The 19964-nt window shown below is 35.8% G+C and overlaps 1 protein-coding gene across 1 annotated transcript; it reads left to right on the top strand.

Moving 5' to 3' along the window:
- Window positions 1-2828: 2828 nt before the first annotated feature.
- Window positions 2829-18891, top strand: UNC5B (unc-5 netrin receptor B; the record flags this gene model as incomplete). The annotated part of the gene is made up of 15 exons (XM_053451085.1): window positions 2829-3078; window positions 3591-3734; window positions 4732-4835; window positions 5659-5839; window positions 7051-7218; window positions 7568-7732; window positions 10370-10564; window positions 11178-11555; window positions 12553-12640; window positions 12894-13062; window positions 13549-13782; window positions 15174-15323; window positions 15646-15810; window positions 16901-17079; window positions 17705-18891. Coding segments are annotated over 15 exons (2736 nt in total), but the record flags the coding sequence as incomplete, so codon positions are not given.
- Between the last annotated feature and the right edge of the window lie 1073 nt (window positions 18892-19964).

The following is a 19964-nucleotide window of genomic DNA, read 5'->3' as shown; positions in this document are numbered from 1 at the left end:
GAATGTGTAGGGTCAAAAGATATTGCTTAGCATCACTGTTGTATTACTGCAAGAAACAGATGTCTAGTGCGTTAAAAAAAAATGAGACATTATTTAGAAATTACCGACAAATGCAGGCAGAAAACTGTCCTTTTCTATTCTTTTTATCGTTTATTGATTTATCTGTTTAATTTATCATACACTACTGGCTTGAAACTCAATCAGTTATGTTAAAAACAGGGGTAGGCAAAATACAAGCAACAATGACTTCCACCAACCTTGTCATGGACACTGGTGTCCAGGTATGGACATTTTGCCTACCCCTGATTAAAAGAAGTTATTTGGAAAAATATTTTTTTCTTCTTGAGCATAAAATACAGTGCTGTTTAAAGTGATATAAGTGAGTATTGACACAAAACGTGTTTTTATTTCAATTTGCTCCAGTAAACATCTTTTATCTGCACACTTGGAGCCTGCCGTTGTTCCGTGAGATATTTTGCATGGTTTTACCATGGCAATGCTAACAAAGTCCCACTTGTACAATGAAATCCTTTCCCCCATGGATTTCTATTAAACTTGCACATTCGTTTTCAGACTAATGCGTTTTTGTGTCGAATGTTGCCGTTTTGTCGATTTGCCCGAATAACAAACAAACAAATGCAACTGGACGAAAGAAATCAAAAACGAATGTGTGCAATCTGAAAATCTTTGTTCATTCATTCTGTCCCCTGGCCATCATTTTAACGGCACTTTCCATTTTGCCTGCGCTAAGAGCTGGGACATTGAGTGAGCTGATCTTCGTTTGTCCAATCAGCTCACATTATGCTGAGAGATTGTCTAGTAGCTGAAAAAAAAGCAGACTTGTAACGAATAAAGTCTATATAAGAGCAGAGCAGGCATGGGATCCGTTCATTACACTGTGACTGCATTATGTTTTACAGAGTGAGATTCTTCTGTGTAAGACTTGGTGAGCCTCAGCCTGCCATTTCTCACAGTTTCTAATGACTCTCTAAAGTTTTGATTTAATTAGGATCATTAATTTATTTAATTAAGATCATTTAACCCAATCCACTACTCTTCTTAACCTTAACCCTATAACGCTAATTTTGACCCTCTTTCTTCCATCTATGCAGTGGGAAAGGAGTGAGGGTGTTTTTGGATATTCAAAACACATTGTTGTTTGTTTAGCTGTAGTTCTTGGGAGTTTGAATCATTGAGACTAACTTACTTTATGCCAGTGGAAAAAGTATATTAAAGGCCTGCAAACCTTAATTTAAAGAACATATGCATACCTTTGTAGTTTAAAACTCACTGTAAAAGGAAATTACTTTGTAGCAGCTTTTATGCACACATGCATGGGGAAAATTTTGTAGGTGACTTTTGAATTACATATTACAGCTTTTAAATTTGAGATTGGCAAGCCAGTCATGGCACGGTTTAGGGTCAGCCAGAGTCCTCTGTCTGGATTGCTGGGACGGCCATTTTAGTTTTTGTCTAGCTGAGACTTTCCACATTGACTCTGTTTCCCTCATGATACCAAATCCCAAGATGTGCAGTCCAAGCATTTATGGAAACTTATAGTAAAGGAAGCCATTAACTCTATGCACGTAGTCGATGGTTCCAGCTCCTGCCTTAATATGTTACACGGATTCTGTTTCAGTGATGTTGCATTCCACACATGGGTGATATAGTAGAGTGAAAATAAGCTACATATAGTTACACTATCCACCAACATATCTCATTCTTAATGGATACTTATAACATAAAACTTTTTTATTATGAAGTCTAATCCAGAGCGAGCAACATAAAAGTACATAGCTGTGAAAAATAGGTTATTTTAACAACAGAAATAGTTGACAGCATAAACCAAGTTCAGAGGTGATGACAGGTGATACTGTTGCCAATTTGACTTTTGCTTTGGCGACGTGTAGACGTTGCCACTTGAATTGATAAAAATAAAAAATAACCCAATCTGGATTAAAATGCACAGGCTGCACAGAGCCTTCCATTTTGTGGCTTTGAAAAACCACCCCATGGCATCCGGGCAACGGCATAGTATTATGCCTTTTAATTACCTAGTGACCAACTGAAATTGGTAGGTTGCTGAGAAAATTATACTCCTGTGATGAAGCCAGGATGAAAATTAGCTGGCAGCCAACAGTAGGGAGACCTGGTGACAGCCAGTGAAGGGGAGACCCTAATAGATGTCGAAATTAGCCTGGAGTTTAATTCACCGTTTCCAAAAGAGCAGTTAATGGATTATGACAAATGTCCTGCCGCTTTCTCTTAGTGCAGTGTTAACGCTGGAAATGAAAAGTCAATTTTTCCTAAATGGATTTTAAATGAGCCAGCAAGCTCCCCTGCTTTTGTCCCTTTGCCAAACTTTTATCACAGAAAAATACCTTTTTCCACTATTCTCCGCTTTGTATAATTTGTCACTTTTAAACCTTCTGCCTGCAAGAAGCTGCTTGAATGTCACGGCCATTTCCTTTCTATTGTAAGTAAGGCAGGTAATATGGAAATACGGCTTTTTTTCAATTTTAAAAGCATAATTTAAACAGTCATGTGACAAAAATGGCAGTCCTTAAATGATTTTAATTATTATTTATTGAATTATATAACAGAACAAGTGGCATATAACATCAAAATTAAACTAAACTAAATATTTTCATTTTGATTGTTCAAAGAATTTTCCTCCATCTTTCCATATCACCTTTTGAAAGTTTATGTGACACTTAACTCTATGAATGTTTAAAGCATCGCCGACTTCTTTGGTCTGTCGTCTCTGGGAACAATATGGCAACATGCATCCCTACTTTTAATAAGAAACGTATAAATGGCAATGATCGTCACGTGTGATCATTTTGCTTTTGACAGGTGTTGAATACAGCGATGTCCTTCCTGACTCTTTTCCATCGGCCGCTGCAGAGTCTCTGCCACATTTCCTCTTGGAACCGGAAGATGCCTACATTGTGAAGAACAAACCAGTTGAACTTCTCTGTAAAGCTAACCCTGCCATCCAGATATTCTTTAAATGCAATGGAGAATGGGTCCATCAGGTTGAACATATCACTAGGGAGAGAGTTGATGAAGTCACAGGTATGATGTTATGCCAGCGGGTTCTAAATCATGTTTTAAATGTGGGGAAGGAAACTAAAGTACTAAACAGCGAATGGAAATTGGATTTAGTGTTGCCAGCTGTTGAACGGCTGAGGTAAGGAAGTGACAGGGGCCACCGTCAGCGGAGAACCAGATGTTTCCTGGATAGGATTGTAACAAATGTTTGCGAGTAAACAGTACAGACTAAAACGGATTAAGTGATGAACATCCACTTAAAACTTACATGGAAATGTTTTAACATGTCAGTATGTCAGGATTGTCTGAAATACCGCAGTCTTATTTGTTTTAGATAAAACTGTAGATTACATTATTTTGCTGATTTTTTTTATTTTTATTTTTTTTTACAAAAAACTTTTCTTTAACATTAATCTTAGTTTAAATCTGCGTGATCTATCATATAATAATCTTCACTTAACAATTAAATCGATTGCATGGATGTAGTGATTAGCGACTTGTTTAAACTTACGTGATGCGTCTTGAAATCTTAACAGGCCTTGTGGAACGAGAGGTCCAGATCGAGGTCTCCAGACAGCAGGTGGAGGAGCTCTTTGGCCTGGAAGATTACTGGTGTCAGTGCGTAGCATGGAGTTCAGCAGGAACCACCAAGAGCCGAAGAGCTTATGTCAGGATAGCCTGTAAGTTTTACCTAAGTATGGTACATTCTATGTACCCCTGGATACAATCGTCAATCAAGCTCAATAAGGGAGCTTTTGAATTCTTGTTTAGAAATCAAAAATTAGACTGACAGGAGCCCCATCTTGTGGTTGTGTCTGGCTGTGGTTGTGAATAATTTTTTCCACCTAAACAAAATTGTATGATTATGACCGATTTAAACTATCTTTACATGAAAAAGTGTTTTGTAACAGTGTAATTTCTTTTCAATGTATTCATTGACCTTATGGTGTTGGCAAGTGCAAACGTCCTCCATGTTCTTTTTTTTTTTTCCTAATGTAGATTGTATTAAATTCCAAATTAGAAAATACTAAAAAGAGCACTACTCAATAATTCGACATAATCTACTAAATCACTACATAGTGTATTTTTAATCAATTGTTAAGAAATGAAATACATTGCTTTAACGAGTGTTGAAATATTACCTATAGTATTGAACTAAACGTAGAAGCCTGGTTTTACCTTAAGGCACAATCATGCTTTGAAGCTTGTATCCAATATATTTTTCATCTTAACTACATGAAAACAAATGAATAGTTTTCTGCTGTTCTCAGCAAAACGTTATGGCTTAATCAGCTATAGTACTTTTTTTTTTTTTTTTTTTTAAAGCCATTTTACAGAAAAAGAAATTGATGCATGCACCTGAGAATTTTAGTAGATTTCATAAAAAAAATATGTTTAAATTTAGCAACTTCTATCAATCTCATCTATGCGTCACCGCACCAATCCCGTCAATAGCGTTATGCGTGTTACAAACAAAGACCATTCTTGAATACACCTACTTTCAGCTGCATGCACCTGCCAACTTTTAATTCAGACTTCAAGCCCATGCATTTCCAGCTTGAATCTTATCAATGTGGACATGTTGACTTTTTATTTCTCTTTTAAAAAATAAAAATCTGCTCTCTCTAAATTATATCATTAAGATTGTCCATATTTCTTTATTTTTCTTGCTTGTAGATTTGAGAAAGAATTTTGACCAGGAGCCTTTGGGCAAAGAAATACCATTGGAACAGGAAGTTCTACTACAATGTCGTCCGCCAGAAGGCATTCCTCCTGCCGAGGTAATTAGGGTGAACGTCTTACTAGTATTTTCAAATTCATTTCTAACAGCAATTCATTTTAAATTATATTAATGTCCTGGTTTTTTTATAGACCGTAGAAAGATGGATTTTAAAGATTTAAAGTGATTCGGTAATCAGGAAGAAGGCATTTATCACACAACAAATCAGCACTATAATTCTAGTTTATGTATCGACTGTTGCGTTGTGGGGATTCTTTAAACTGCTGCCGGTGACTTTGGTCGTAGTTAAAAATGACACTACCTCCCAGAGGTAAAATTAAGTTCAGCTGTCTTCCAAAACTCCAACATCCCCAAAATCCTTGCGACAGCTTTAGTATCCCAGTAGGACTGAACACCTACAAAGCCTGGCATTTACAGTTCAGAGGCAGAAAGGGAAAATGAATGAATTAGCCTGATCCTTACAGGTACATTAGCAGAATGATGAATGTGACCACATTAAGGTAGTCAGCTTCTGTTATTCAGAAGCATTGTTTATATGGACTCCTGAATCTGTTATTCTGACATCTAATAACACAGTTAACCTCCACACCTGTTCTGTTTCTGGTACTTGCCCATCTGCAGTCATGACGCTAGGGCTTTATGCAATCTAGAGACGAATGAAAGTTTGTTATTGAAATTCTTTATTAAGTGGCCTTAAAAGGAATCTTGGATAGTCATAGAGCCTCCAAAAGAATTTAAACATGCTGATTGATGCATACAAGCTTGCAATGGTGAAGAATTGGTATTGCTGCAAGTTGAGTGTATATAGGTACTCTTATTTTTAAATTATACTTATTTCTGTGGATGGTTACTTTACTCATTAGGTTGAATGGTTGAAGAATGAGGATATCATCGACCCTACAGAAGATACAAATTTCCTGATTACAATTGACCACAACCTCATAATTAAGCAAGCGAGACTGTCGGACACAGCAAACTACACATGTGTTGCTAAGAATATTGTTGCGAAGCGCAGAAGTACCACAGCGACCGTCATTGTATACGGTAAATATATTTCATAGTATAAGGATACTCAATTATAAAGTTTTCGGCAGGGTTTTTAAAATGTCTTTAAAAACAAAGAGAAAAAGGATGTACATTTCAGAAATACACATTGATAAATCAGCAAAAATAAATCTAGAAGACAATACATTTTCCAGTAACAACCTATAAAAGGTTATATGAATTAACTTGCATTCCTTTGAATGGTTATAATGGCAGTTGGGAAGCTAGGTAGCAGTTCTGCATCAGAATTCTTTCATGCACTTCTTAAAACATTACATATGCTGTGATGTCATGAGTAATACATCATCATTAAAAAAACAGAAACAGGGTTTTTTTTCTGCAGGAGTTTCACAGGCCGCCCAAAGTATGGTGTATGTTGTGGAGGTGTTTAGGTTGGAATGAGTATATTATGTATTGTGTACGTAACAAATAATAAGATGCACATCATTAGTTGAAGTTATGTCTTCATACTATTTCTGTGTGTTTTACAAATTTGGAATGCATTTTTGTTCTCCATTTTTGGTTATCCCAACCAGCTGCTGTAGTTGGGCATTTTAACAGCTTTAAACTTCGAACATATTGTTTCAAATAACTGCTTGTGTGTACCTCTTGCATTTATAAAAAATTAAGTTGCATGTAGTAAAATAACGTAAAAGACTAAATGATGAATGTACAAAGTGTGGACGAGAGATATATTGTTTCTAGCCAATAAAAAGTAAAAAAGTAAAAAAAATAATAATAAAAAATAATATATATATATATATATATATATATATCTGCTTTGGCTAATGAAAGCAGCTGAAATATTAAATATATTATTTAAATATATTTGAGGTATCACCCCCCCCTCAACCATCCAAGCATACCCCCTGTTAAATAACAGACATTCAAGATGAAGACTATTTAGATGATAAATGTCTAGTGAATTAATTACCTATGCTTATAATTAAATAACTACACCACCTGTTAACGTCGGTGCCAGCTCTGTCCCACGGACTGTGGGTGGCCTAATACTTTCCAGACTGGGCATTTTCCTAACAGATGGTTATAAAAGAATCATTAGTTAAGACAACAATTAGCTTTCTTTGGTAAACTCAGCATTTATAGGTTTTGAAGCTAATGAGCAAACTTTCCATTTATCCTGTTTGAAATGCTTTAATTCGGGGTGTTATGATGAATTATACTTTGTTTTTTGATCCCCCCGGAATTAGTGAATGGAGGCTGGTCATCTTGGACTGAGTGGTCCCCTTGTAACAACCGTTGTGGTCGTGGTTGGCAGAAGAGGACAAGAACATGTACCCATCCAACACCCCTCAATGGTGGCTCATTTTGTGAAGGGCAGCCCTTTCAAAAATTGGCTTGTACTACTATGTGTCCAGGTTTGTCCACCATACATTTACTGTATCACTCTTTAACATAAGAATATTATCATTCAACAGACAATAGATAGTAGAATACAAACTTTTTTTTTCAATATCAACTTAATATATAAAAATAATGTTATAAGAGACTGGTACGGTGGTACAGACTTGCGTCTCCTTCTTTAAATAGTTTTAATCCATATAGTTTTGTGCAACCTTTCAGAAAATGTTTTATATATGCAAGGTGTATTTGTTACCGGAGTAATACGGGACGGTGATGCTAAAAGTCAATGTCATTACGATTTAGGATTTATTACACATTGAGTCGTCTATCTTCCGCCTTACATTGCAATGTTTTAAAATGTAGTAGATGGAGGCTGGACAGAGTGGAGCAAGTGGTCGGCTTGCAGCACTGAGTGCACCCACTGGAGAAGCAGAGAGTGTAATGCACCCACCCCAAAGAATGGTGGAAAAGACTGTAGTGGCATGTTGCTAGATTCCAAAAACTGCACTGATGGACTGTGCATGCAAAGTAAGTGTACCAATATCGTATTAGATCTGATCAAAACCAGACTCACTTTTAGCTAAATCTCACATGATGGCCGGTGTTAAAAGATTCAAACTCTTATGGATCATTTAGATTATCTTTATTTAGGGAAGGTCTTGTATTATGTTTCTAATGCTGCATTAGTTGGCAGAGTGAGTATGAATCTGCCATCATAGGATGCTCAGTAGGATGTCAAGAAGTGAAATGGCTAAATAATTAACCCTATTTAGTTACATCCACTAAAGTGTGTGAAGAGGCCTTTCATAAGCTTCATTGAGTTATCTGTATGGCTTTCTCCGTTAGCTGTGAACACAGCACCACTAGTAGAACCATCCCTAGGTTGACATCACGTTATTGTGAATGAGTGCTCGAACTTTAGCCCTGTCTCATTGCACAACTTAAATACCAGCCATAAACATGAGAGCCCGTTTTTATTTTTCCTTTAACGATATTTTAGTCATCTGTCTCTACTGATGTAAGTAAGAAGTCATTTTAATGGCGTTCCTGCTTTAAAGTACCTTGCGGTTTAACTTTGTTTTGTCTATAATATTGTTTTGTTTGCTACATGTTATTCCAAAGGCCTCAGAAGTTGTCTTTTCTCGATCATTGTACTGAACTGTCATTATGTGAATATGTGCTATATAAATAAATAAATGCGAAGATGTGGTAGATTGGTACATATATATATATATAATGCTGAAGTTAATGATTTAAACAATTACATTCGGATCTCTGCTTGCTCACGTTACATCATTCTCTGTCAACCACAACAGAGATTAGTCCCATTATATAACATGCCTTTAACCTGCTTGCTTACATGGGTATGTTGTAAATATCATTAACAAAACATTATCATTTCATTTTTAATTTATTATATTCAGTTTTGTTTTATTTTCTTTCTGTGAAAACTAATTTCATTTTTATTTATTTATTTTTTTTAATTTTGTTTCAAACAGACAAGAGAGTTTTAGGTGAACCTAAAAGACATTGTAAGTTTCATTTCATCATTTTCTGTTTATTTTTCTTCATCACTTTATATTTTCTTATATTGCATGCCTGGTCACCATGATCATTAAGGCAGGGTGCCAATACCAATTACTAAACCAATAGCGAAAATATTGCAGTGATGTAATATATAGACCAGTGTGGTAATAATTGCATATTAAATAGTATTATTTTTCATGTTGTTCACAATATTTTGTAAGGTAAAGGGTCCGATTAGGATACTTGGGCTTAAGACTGCTACCTATGTAATGTTTTCAAATATACATATAGTTACTTGTAATAACTGTAATATTTAAATTGTTACATAAAACATTGTGATAACTAATACTAATTATTAAAAAGAACACGTTTTCCAAGACTATAAAGTCTGCGAACGTTGAAAAATGATCTTATTCACCTACATTTAACTTTTAGAACTTTTGGCTAACATGTTTCTGGGAATGATTGAACTATTAAATTGTAGTATTTGGATTCACCAGAAGGGCTATTGAGTTTAAGTACATGGTTTCATCAGGATAATGTCATGCTGGCGTCTTGAGGTAGAAAATGAAAGAGTAAGATTTTATACTGATAAAACCATTTCACGTTTAGTAATTATTGTCCTTGAAGCTCCTTTTGAAAGGTGAAGTAACCATATGTTTAACAAGCTGTGGTTTCTTGCTAACATGGGAATTTTGACCACAGGGGATGCTGCAGCCTGTGCATACTGGGTAGGGCATTGAAGGATGATCGGATAGATTGTATTGGCTATAACACAGCTAACCGTCTGACTTTTCATAGTTAGTTCTATGAGTAATGTATTTCTAGTCATTGGAGGTTAGGTTTAAAAAGTGATTTTAGTGCAAAGTTTCAAAAGCAGCCTCTAGTGGAATGGTCCCACCAGCAGTAACATTTCATTGATTGCTACTTGACTACTTATAATACAGAAAGAATTACTACAATACAGAAAGAATTACTGTAACCCCTTCAGGGCCAGGTTTTTGTTACATTTGAGCCGACAATATCACTCTGTGCGATTGTGGCAACATGGGGGCATTTTTTTTGAGATGACGTACCTGGTATGTCCCGGTCTCGAAGTGGTTAACAAGCTTGTATAGCACTAAACATCACAACATGTGTATTTTTTTTATTGTGCCACCAGTAAAAAACATGGTTTATCATGAGATAAGCCATAAATATATATTTTTTACATTGGAATACTGATAGGTCCTACCTTATTAATATAGTATATCAAATAAAGACCCTCCATAGAATAAAACTCTAGTAAGCCAGTTATGAATCATTAGTGAACTGGAGGACTTCAAATGGTCACCTCAGATATGATATTTTTCGAACATGCCATTAAGATCATGCCAGACAAAAAATATGTTGGTGCCCTTGTGTACCTTGGTATGATGTGTGGCTTTAACTTATATTTTGGCCGAGAAATTTAACATCACTTTGCATGATTTCAATAACATATTACTAAATACAACACTACAGAATAAATCCTACAAGTGTTTATCTAATAGTTACATATTAATAACTGGCACATTAACCAGAATTGTATGCTTTTAAAAAAAACATTGAAAAGTCCAGTAGATAAATGCCTTACAGTTGTTTATCTGTCTTTGACAGTATTGGATTCCACGGGAGATGTGGCCCTCTATGCTGGCCTGGTAGTTGCCATTTTTATCTTCATCGTCATACTCATGGCAGTTGGTATAGTGGTTTATCGACGTAACTGCCGGGATTTTGACACAGACATCACAGATTCGTCAGCCGCCCTTACGGGAGGTTTTCATCCAGTCAACTTTAAGACCCCGAGACACGGTAAAGTAAATGTGCTTGACATCCTTCCCTGATCTCTGCTGTGAAAGCTCATTAACTAAGGTCTTCTGAGGTGCTAGCAGATGGTACTAATGGCAAAACAGATGAAGTCCTAAAGACGAGATTCCAATGGTTTCCATTAAGGGAATTCTAATTACAGAAAGTGTGTTTTAATAATTACTCTTCACATCTCTACGTGACTTGCATCTGAAAGATACAGCATTTGATGTGATGTTACGTGGCAGCAGTAGGCCGACACTTAAAAATACTTTGGTCTCAGCTGTTTTTATTTCTTTTTTTTAAAAAACTGCATGTGTAGAGTGGCTTGTCAGTCCTCCACTAGGCATATTATCACTGGCTTTCAAACGCTACAGATGCGTAGTGCTGTTCTTTGATGCAAACCTATTTTATTTTAGAAGGCCCTATTATAGAAAATAAGAAATCATGGTCTACGGGTTTCTGAAAAAAATACAGAGACGGCAAAAAAAGTACATCAAATTAATCAATCTTACCTTTTAGAGTTGACCATTGACCAATCATATTCCAGTTATTATTACTGTTTTTTGCTGCTTATTATTTAGCAAACCATACTGACTTGATATTTTTATTATTGCAGATAATTCACAGCTTCTACACCCTTCCATACAGCCAGATCTAACAGCTAACGCTGGTATATACCGAGGCAATATGTACGCCCTACAGGATTCCGCTGACAAAATTCCCATGACCAACTCTCCCTTGTTGGACCCACTGCCAAATTTAAAAATTAAAGTCTACAACTCTTCCACAGTAGGCTCCTCTCCTGCAATACATGATGGGACTGACTTGCTTGGCACAAAGCCAACAGGTACATATCCAACAGATAACAACATCATCAACGCCAGGAACAAGGCTATGAGCAGCCAGCATCTCCTGACATTGCCTCGAGACTCTAGTAACAGTGTCACAGGGACTTTCGGAAACCTGGGAGGAAGGCTTACTTTCCCAAATACTGGTGAGAATACAAATACAATATTACAATAACTCAAATAAGGCAAGAATAAGGTTTATCGCACAAGGCACATTATGCAGGGAGCGGTATAACTTTGTCAGCATCATTATGGACATGTTGTGATGCAGCTTGCTCCTATTCAGATACTTTGAACCAAACATTGACTCGAGAAAAATTAGTCACTGCCTTTAAAAACAACCTCTTAAATATTTCAAAGATTAAATAACTAGAGAATTATGTTTTTTTATCTAATAATGATTACTTGTCAAGCTTCCATTCTGACAAATTCGGTACTTGCAAACAAAGGTAAATTGTACATTAATGGAATATTTTGTTAGCAGTGTTTGGCTATATTGTATACTTTTGAATATGTATAATAATTACTAGGCATGGATAATAGCAATTACATTTTCTGTATCTGTTGTAAAAACTATTGTTACCCACCATAAACGTGTAAAAAATTGGACCAGACCTGGTTACACACTGGTGGATTTTATAATTGTCATAAACATTCCTTTCTAAACACAATCCTGTCAAAGCAATATGTGAGCGCGCTGTTTCTACAAACAAAGGAAAGCCGCCTCAATAAATTCACTGATTATTAGTATTATTATATTTATATATTTCAAGTGTGCTACATTTTATTAAGAGGAAGATAATAGTTTCAGAAACATTATGTGTTAATGGAGGCTTTTCACATTAAGCTCATTCATGTCCATAATGTTTGTGTAATTTCACCATTGTTAATTAGTTCAGGAGCCCCAACAATGACATCTTTATGGCACTTTATTGTGTATCTAAGAACTCCAATTCTAGTTTTACACAATTCAAAATGAAAATGGATAAATTGCAGGAAACAAAATAAGACCACCGCCATTTTAATGGTGTTTGCTCACATTTATTGGATGTCAGGAGACTAAGTTGGTTACAGTAAAATAAATGGGTTAAAGATTAGTAAAAAAAATAAAAATAAAATAAACATGCTGTTTTTTTTCCACAGGGGTAAGTTTGCTAATACCTCATGGTGCAATTCCACAGGGCAAATACTATGAAATGTACCTCATGATAAACAAAAGAGAGAACACAGTGTAAGTAGTGTTTACATTTTGTATGTGTTTTTTGGATTCTGCATTTGTAAAGCTGATATGTGTAGTTTCTAGACTATGTGTACTATGCATGTGTAAATTATATGTACCTTGTGTCATACTTCATGTCTGCAACTAGAATTTCTAAAAGGTCTTTGAAAAACTTTTTTTGGTGGTTTTGCAACAGGATTGATTTTGATGCCCGTATTGGCATAAGTGTATTCTATCCTACAATTTTTCTTGTGTTTTCTTTTAGTTTGCCATCAGAGGGGACACAAACTATTTTGAGTCCCATGGTTACATGTGGACCCACCGGGCTTCTGCTGTGCAGGCCTGTTATATTAACCATACCTCATTGTGCTGACATCAACACATCTGACTGGATTTTACAACTCAAGACTCAGTCTCACCAAGGCAACTGGGAGGTAGGAGGCTATGTTTTGGTGTGAGGGGGTCATTCCTGTGTATATTTAATCCTAAAAATGTCTTCAGCTATTTTAGTTATTTGAGTTTTGGGTCATATAGCTGTGACCAGGCTCCAAATCCTAGAGACGCTAGCACTTGGTAGTACAGTAGAGTTCTGTACATATAAAGTGCTTCACGTGTACTGGCTCACAGTGTCATACATTGATGAACTGATGGGAGTATAAGTCCCGGATATGTCCACTATTTTATCTATCTATCTATCTATCTATCTATCTATCTATCTATCTATCTATCTATCTATCTATCTATCTATCTATCTAACACACATGCGTAAATTATATTATTTAGAAATCAGAATTATCCCTATAAAATAAACTAAAGCAAGTGGTGTATCATATCAATTTATCATAATCGTAAAATATGTATTAGTTTGTTGACCAATGATTGGCTACAATGGCCTAACACGTTGTATTTGGTATTTTTAGGAGGTCGTGACCCTGAATGAGGAAACACTCAATACCCCGTGCTACTGCCAGCTTGAAAGCCATTCCTGCCATATTTTGCTTGACCAGCTGGGCACTTATGCTTTTGTGGGAGAGTCATACTCTAGATCTGCCATAAAAAGGCTCCAGCTTGCTATCTTTGCGCCCATTCTTTGCACTTCTCTAGAATACAATCTGAAAGTCTACTGCTTAGAAGACACGCCGGATGCTCTTAAGGTAATATTGTCAACTAGTTGATCGAAGCAGATAAACGATTGATATTTGGTATATTCTATGTGGTGTGATAAGAGTTCAAGTGTTACACAAGGCAGTAGATAATTTCCTCTTTCCATGAGGATCATACATTTGCCTGTGCTATGAAGTACGTCAACTTTTTGTCCTTCAAGTATTGCCACCGTGTACTTCAGTTTCAAATAGCAAATGCAAGTTATTATATTTAACTCCATATTGTGATACGATAGTCTTCCAGCACAGCTTATATGGGCTAATAATATGGGGACATTAAAACTGCTTAGATGAAGCATAAAATATGGAATTAAATAAACATTAAAGTGTACATTATTAAAATAGAGAATGAGCATACTGGAAAACCTCCTGGTTGTTGATGCTTGCCAAGTTTGGCATTTAAAAATTAATAGCAATTCTAAAAACACCAATGTACTGTGTTTTCACTAGTAAGCAAATACTTAAACCTTTGGGCACATAAATGTATTTACCATTTAGATGATTTCTGCATTAAACAGGGATTAGGATTATTAAAACATTCAGTAAAATGGTTAACTTAAAACCGAGCAAAGTACAGATTTAAGACATTTTTGATGAATGTGCTACATACTCCAAAGGTTTTTTTGTTTAACGTAATCCCTTGAGTGCGATTAAACAATGCATTCCACAGCAATTCTGCACTCAGCATGTGGCCAAGTCAATTGCTAAAGTTCTGGTTAAGAATATAAAGCATTTATATTTTTGCAAAGCCATAGTTTTGTTATCATTATTTATGGACTTTTATAGTGCCATCATATTTGACAGCACTCTACAGCAGATTATGCTTGGATATTGTCAAAAAGTACTACTAACTGGATGAATCAATTAGAAGACATGATTTCTCCTGGGATATTCTTTAAAACAGCTTTTGCTCAAAAACAGAGCATAAAAATAACATGCCTATTGAAAGTATTTTTAATTTTCAAATTAAAGCAACACAATAATTGTGAGGTTCTTCAGTGCTTAAAAGAGCAAGATTTTTAGCACACAAGTGAATTTCTTAGTAATGATCTAATTATCTCAAGAGGTAATTTTAGAAAAAAAATGTCTATAGATAAATCAAACAAATATTTGTTATTCTATTTACAGAACTATGTATTTTGTGTTTTTTTCTGTAGGGAATAGTTGTTGAGTAGTAGGTTAGGCAGCTGTGTCCTTCTTCAAGTGCTACCAGATCAAAAACATGTAACATATTACTCCATGATGAGTCATGTTCATTGTCTGATCACATACTAAGTTGAACTGTAGAGGTTTATCTTTTACTTATCACACCCCTATACACCTTTGTAGATCTGCAAGATATTTTATTTGATGAATACTAAGCACTTACGTTTGGCCCACAGGAGGTCCTCGAGTTGGAGAAGACTTTGGGAGGATACCTTGTTGAGGAACCAAAGCCACTAATGTTCAAGGATAGTTATCACAACCTAAGACTGTCTATCCACGATATCCCCCATTCACTGTGGAGAAGCAAACTGCTGGCCAAATACCAGGTGAGTAGCCTCCTAAAGTTTAATTTACGTTGATTTCCTCAATAAATGGGATCCTTGTAGTAGTCATAAAATCAACCACATTCACCTACCATCTAGGGAAAGAGTCATGGACATTCATCCTTTGGTACATGCATAGTGCATCAACCTTGGCTTACACACAGAACATACAATTTAAAAGAAATTGCATTTAATTTCAAAAAGAGTATGTGTGTTTGCTGACAAAGGGGTCAACACAGAAACATACCCGACACAGATAGGGTTAATATTCTACCTACACTCTGTTCTTGTAATGAAACAAATGAACAATGTGTGTTTGGTGCAGGAGATCCCATTCTACCACATTTGGAGCGGAAGTCAAAGGAGCCTGCACTGTACGTTCACTCTGGAAAGGCACAGCCTGGCTTCAACAGAACTTACGTGCAAAATCTGTGTGCGGCAAGTGGAAGGAGAAGGACAAATATTCCAGATACATACGATGCTGGAAGAGGTGAGATGGGGAGTTATTCTACCCTGCTTGTTTTATCACTATGGCAAATTTCAGGATCTCTTAATGGAAAACAAATTCTAAGTTAACCATTGTTAGTTATTTTGGCAGTGCTGTACACAGTATTAATATTTCACTTTTGGTATGTAAATGTTTAATCCCCACTGAATCAGTTTTGAAGCCACTTTTGGCTCTGGGGTATTTTTTTAGGTTTTATGTATGTATGTTAAGCAATTATGTAAGCAGTGCAAGAATGAAAAAGTGCTCATGGTATAAGGTCTATTCTGAGAATTCTCCCCAATAGTAAATACCCATGTTTGACAATTACAATCACATATGACAAGTATTTCATCCAGATTTCTGAAGAAGATTCTGGGAGTAATAATTATATGGACATTTTGAGAGGTTGTACTCCCTATTTATTGTGAAATTATTTTATTGGTATTTATAAAGCCCAACCAATATTTTTGGAGATTACTTTTTTTTGAAAGTGTACAGTAAAGAGCTGGGGTTTTAAACAGTCATGCGCCTGTAGATTTTTCCCCCTGACATATAATCAAGTATTGGATCGACAGCAACAAGCTTTGCAGTGGACAGTCTCGTAAATGCCCTTTAGACACCAAAGACATAATGGAAATGCATATATCCATAAAATATGTTTTCTCATAAAAAAAATTGATACGTCAGACATGGAGATGTTGTACTAAATTATATTTTTCATCGGAAGCCTGTCTGAGCTTTAGGCATCAGGTTTGTCATGCGGTGTCCAGGGGAGGGCTGGCAGCCTAAGGCCTGGGGGGCAAGTCTAGTCAAGTGGTCTGTTGCGCCACCGAATCAGCCCACCATCCATGCCCATCTTTTCCTGATTTTCTAACGCATATTGATGTAATGTGAAGGTATTGGGAGTTCATCAGTACACTAAAAAAAAAGTAATCATACACGGGACGCCTGAAGCCACAATTTAGTGCCACGAATCCTTCTTAATAATAATTATCATTGGTTTGCATAGTACTTTGTAGTAAAATATTATATATTAAGTACTTTAGGATACAGATATAATTACACATTAATACATATTTGTTTTCTTCTCCAGAATGTCAAGTCGTTTGATCCATTTTGCTCACATGCTGGAAGCAATGTCACCACCCAGCTGGGACCATATGCCTTTAAAATCCCCTTTTCAATCCGACAGAAAATCTGCAACAGTTTGGATGCCCCTAATTCCAGAGGAAATGACTGGAGACTTCTGGCACAAAAACTTAGCATGGATAGGTGAGATATATTGCTAACTCAGTGAAGAACATATTTGAGGTTGCACATTAAAAGAAATACTATAAATGACTATGGAGTTAGAGATGGAGGTAGATGGTCCATTTTGTTAGACTATAACCAAGGTGAGATCAGAGCTGGGGTCATAAAGTTAGTACCATATACAAACAGCAGTGTAATGTGTATGATCAAGTTCCAATGGGAATAAACTTAGGTGTCTTGCACTCACATATAAATCTTAGCCTGTAGTAAACCAGAAACCCAGTCTTCATATAAACCCAGGTGTCGCTATTTATTATACAGTTAAATCATGTATAAATATAAATGTTTATAGGAAACAAACAGGATGAATTACAGTGTCTGGGATATATATAGCTAAGCTACTGAACACATTGAAATGTGAATACAGGAATAAATAGAGTATTTGTGTGCAGTGAAAGTAATTGTAAATTCTGTTACAGTTTTGATATCAAAATTTCAACAATTTGCATCTGTCACAGTTAAAAATTACCCTAGGTTTTATAGGTAAAAAATATTTTGGGTTTTGTTCTTCCACTAAAACACTGGATCTGGGATCTTGTACTGGGAAGATGTCCACCATGTCTTTTTTTTTTCTTCTCTCTTTTAGATATCTGAATTATTTTGCAACCAAAGCCAGTCCTACAGGAGTTATTTTGGACTTATGGGAAGCCTTACATCAAGAGGACGGTGACCTTAACACTCTGGCCAGTGCCTTGGAAGAGATGGGGAAAAGTGAGATGATGCTTGTTATTACAACTGAAGGTGACTGTTGATGGTTTGTATAGCCATCAACTTGGTTCAAGGCCATGCAATTGGTTGGGGGAAGAAAAATATTAAACAAGAGACAATTTCTGTCCTTGTTTACATTGGATGACTCAAGGAGCTGCAGCTTAGTATGGAGACAGAAGGAATTTCTTCCTTGTTTTCTGATCACAACCAGCCTTAGAAATCCTTACATACTCTGTTTACAAGCCATCCAAATCTCTAATGGATTACATTTACAACCCCAATCCTATGAAACTCTGCACAAGAAGAAGAACATCATCCATAACGTGACAAAGACATACTCCACCTTTCCAGGCCAAGCATCCAAGAAGACTTTGTAGATTTATCTCATTATATTTTTCTTTACCTTTACCCCATTCATCTTCACTGGTGTATAACCCTTTTGAAAGGTCATGTACAGTCTACACAAACTGCTTTTTTCCTGTCCATGCTTGGGAACAACCTCGCTAATGAGGTTAAATGGTTTCTTAGGAAACGCATGTTTATTTATTATCCAGATCTTTGGATGAATCCATGTTTTATATGTTAATGGGTAAAGATATGTCCTTTTCCATATGTGAGGTTAATAATGAAAGAGCAACATGTCCCTTATTTTTTGTTGTTGCTAGACATTTCCCAAAGTAAACATAAAATCAACTGTGTGGCTTCAGACATGAAGTCCACTTAAGGTATAAAATGTGTTGATATATTGCCATGAGCTGTTGTTTGGTTTGCTATCTCTTTTTGATTTTCATACTAATTATTTTTTGAATCAAACCCTACACTGCTCAGGGAAAAAATTTATTTGGGTTATAGCGAAACGTGAGCCGTTACACGAGTGAAGGCAATGTTCACAGAATGCCATACAGACCATTTTAACTTATCAGGTCGAGAAGCATAACATTCTAATCCGTTGAATATGGGTTGGGGTTTTAACATTTTCGGTTAATAGATCATGATGAACACCAATTGTGAAATATTTTGTGGCTCTGAAACAAGTCATTAACAAACAACTGACAACATGCAGCCCCTCATAAAATAATCACTGTCATTTCTCGAAAATATACATGTTTGCAGATAGAAGATAATATGACGTAACATTTCTTAGTCAGCTTGATTGTAAAGTGCAGACCTGTTACAGTGTGCAACACACAAAGTAAGATATCACGGTACCTACCTTTGCCTTTCAATGCTTAATTGGTTATACTAGTTAGGTGGGACAACTGTATGGAAGTATGTGCCAGATGAAATCGCACAACCAAACTTGTATTGTGACCTTTGTCTAGAATATCGCTGAGGCTAGCAAATCAAAGATTATCCCTAAAGGTTCAAGGCTAATACATTAAGACTTTTCTATATGCTTATTAACCCACATTATTTTTGCATTTGGTACTGGAGCCTCAGAGAGGAGAAGACACTATTCATATCTTCAGTGGGCCTTGTCTTGTTGTTCATGTACGTTTCTCTAGAGGGCATCCATAGAAGCCACCAAAAAACAAAAATCCTTAAAGCCATTTTTTGCAACAGCTGTTTAAAGTCATTGTATAAAAAATACAAACACAAGACCCTGTGTATAGCTTGGCTAATTAACGTGCTAGGCAGCGGACAGTATTATAGGGTTTTACGGAGTATTTCCATCTTCAGCTCTTATTTTTAAATCCATCTCTAGGGTTGAAGTATCATAATGAAGATCATTTGAATTAAGGTCTTTTAACCAGTTAATCTCAACAGTCATTTTTAAAATGTAATTTTAATGAGAAAAGAAATATTGTGAGGTGTTTTTTTTTTCTGTTTCTGTTCTTCGCTTTTGTGTTGCTTATTTATTTTATTTAAAAAAAAATTACAAAAATAAATACAAAAAGTTGCATTTTATTTTTTGCCTTTTCTCTCAGGGGCTTCCTGGACAGTTTTTTTTTTTTTTTTTTTAACATTTTTTTTTTTTTTAAGAAGGATATACATCATATACCCTGCAGGCGATAAGGTGAACACAATAATTCATTCAGGTTCTGTTCTCTCTCAGGGGCATTTGAGAAAGTCTGTTCACAGTGTTGCTGTTGCTAAATTTCCTTCTAGTACTTTGATCAAACTGTTGATAAATATAG

This window comes from Spea bombifrons, chromosome 11 (genome assembly GCF_027358695.1).
Source record: "Spea bombifrons isolate aSpeBom1 chromosome 11, aSpeBom1.2.pri, whole genome shotgun sequence".
In the NCBI taxonomy this organism is placed as follows: domain Eukaryota; kingdom Metazoa; phylum Chordata; class Amphibia; order Anura; family Pelobatidae; genus Spea; species Spea bombifrons.
Note: the sequence above shows the minus strand (reverse complement) of the source record. Positions and strands in the feature narration are given on the sequence as shown.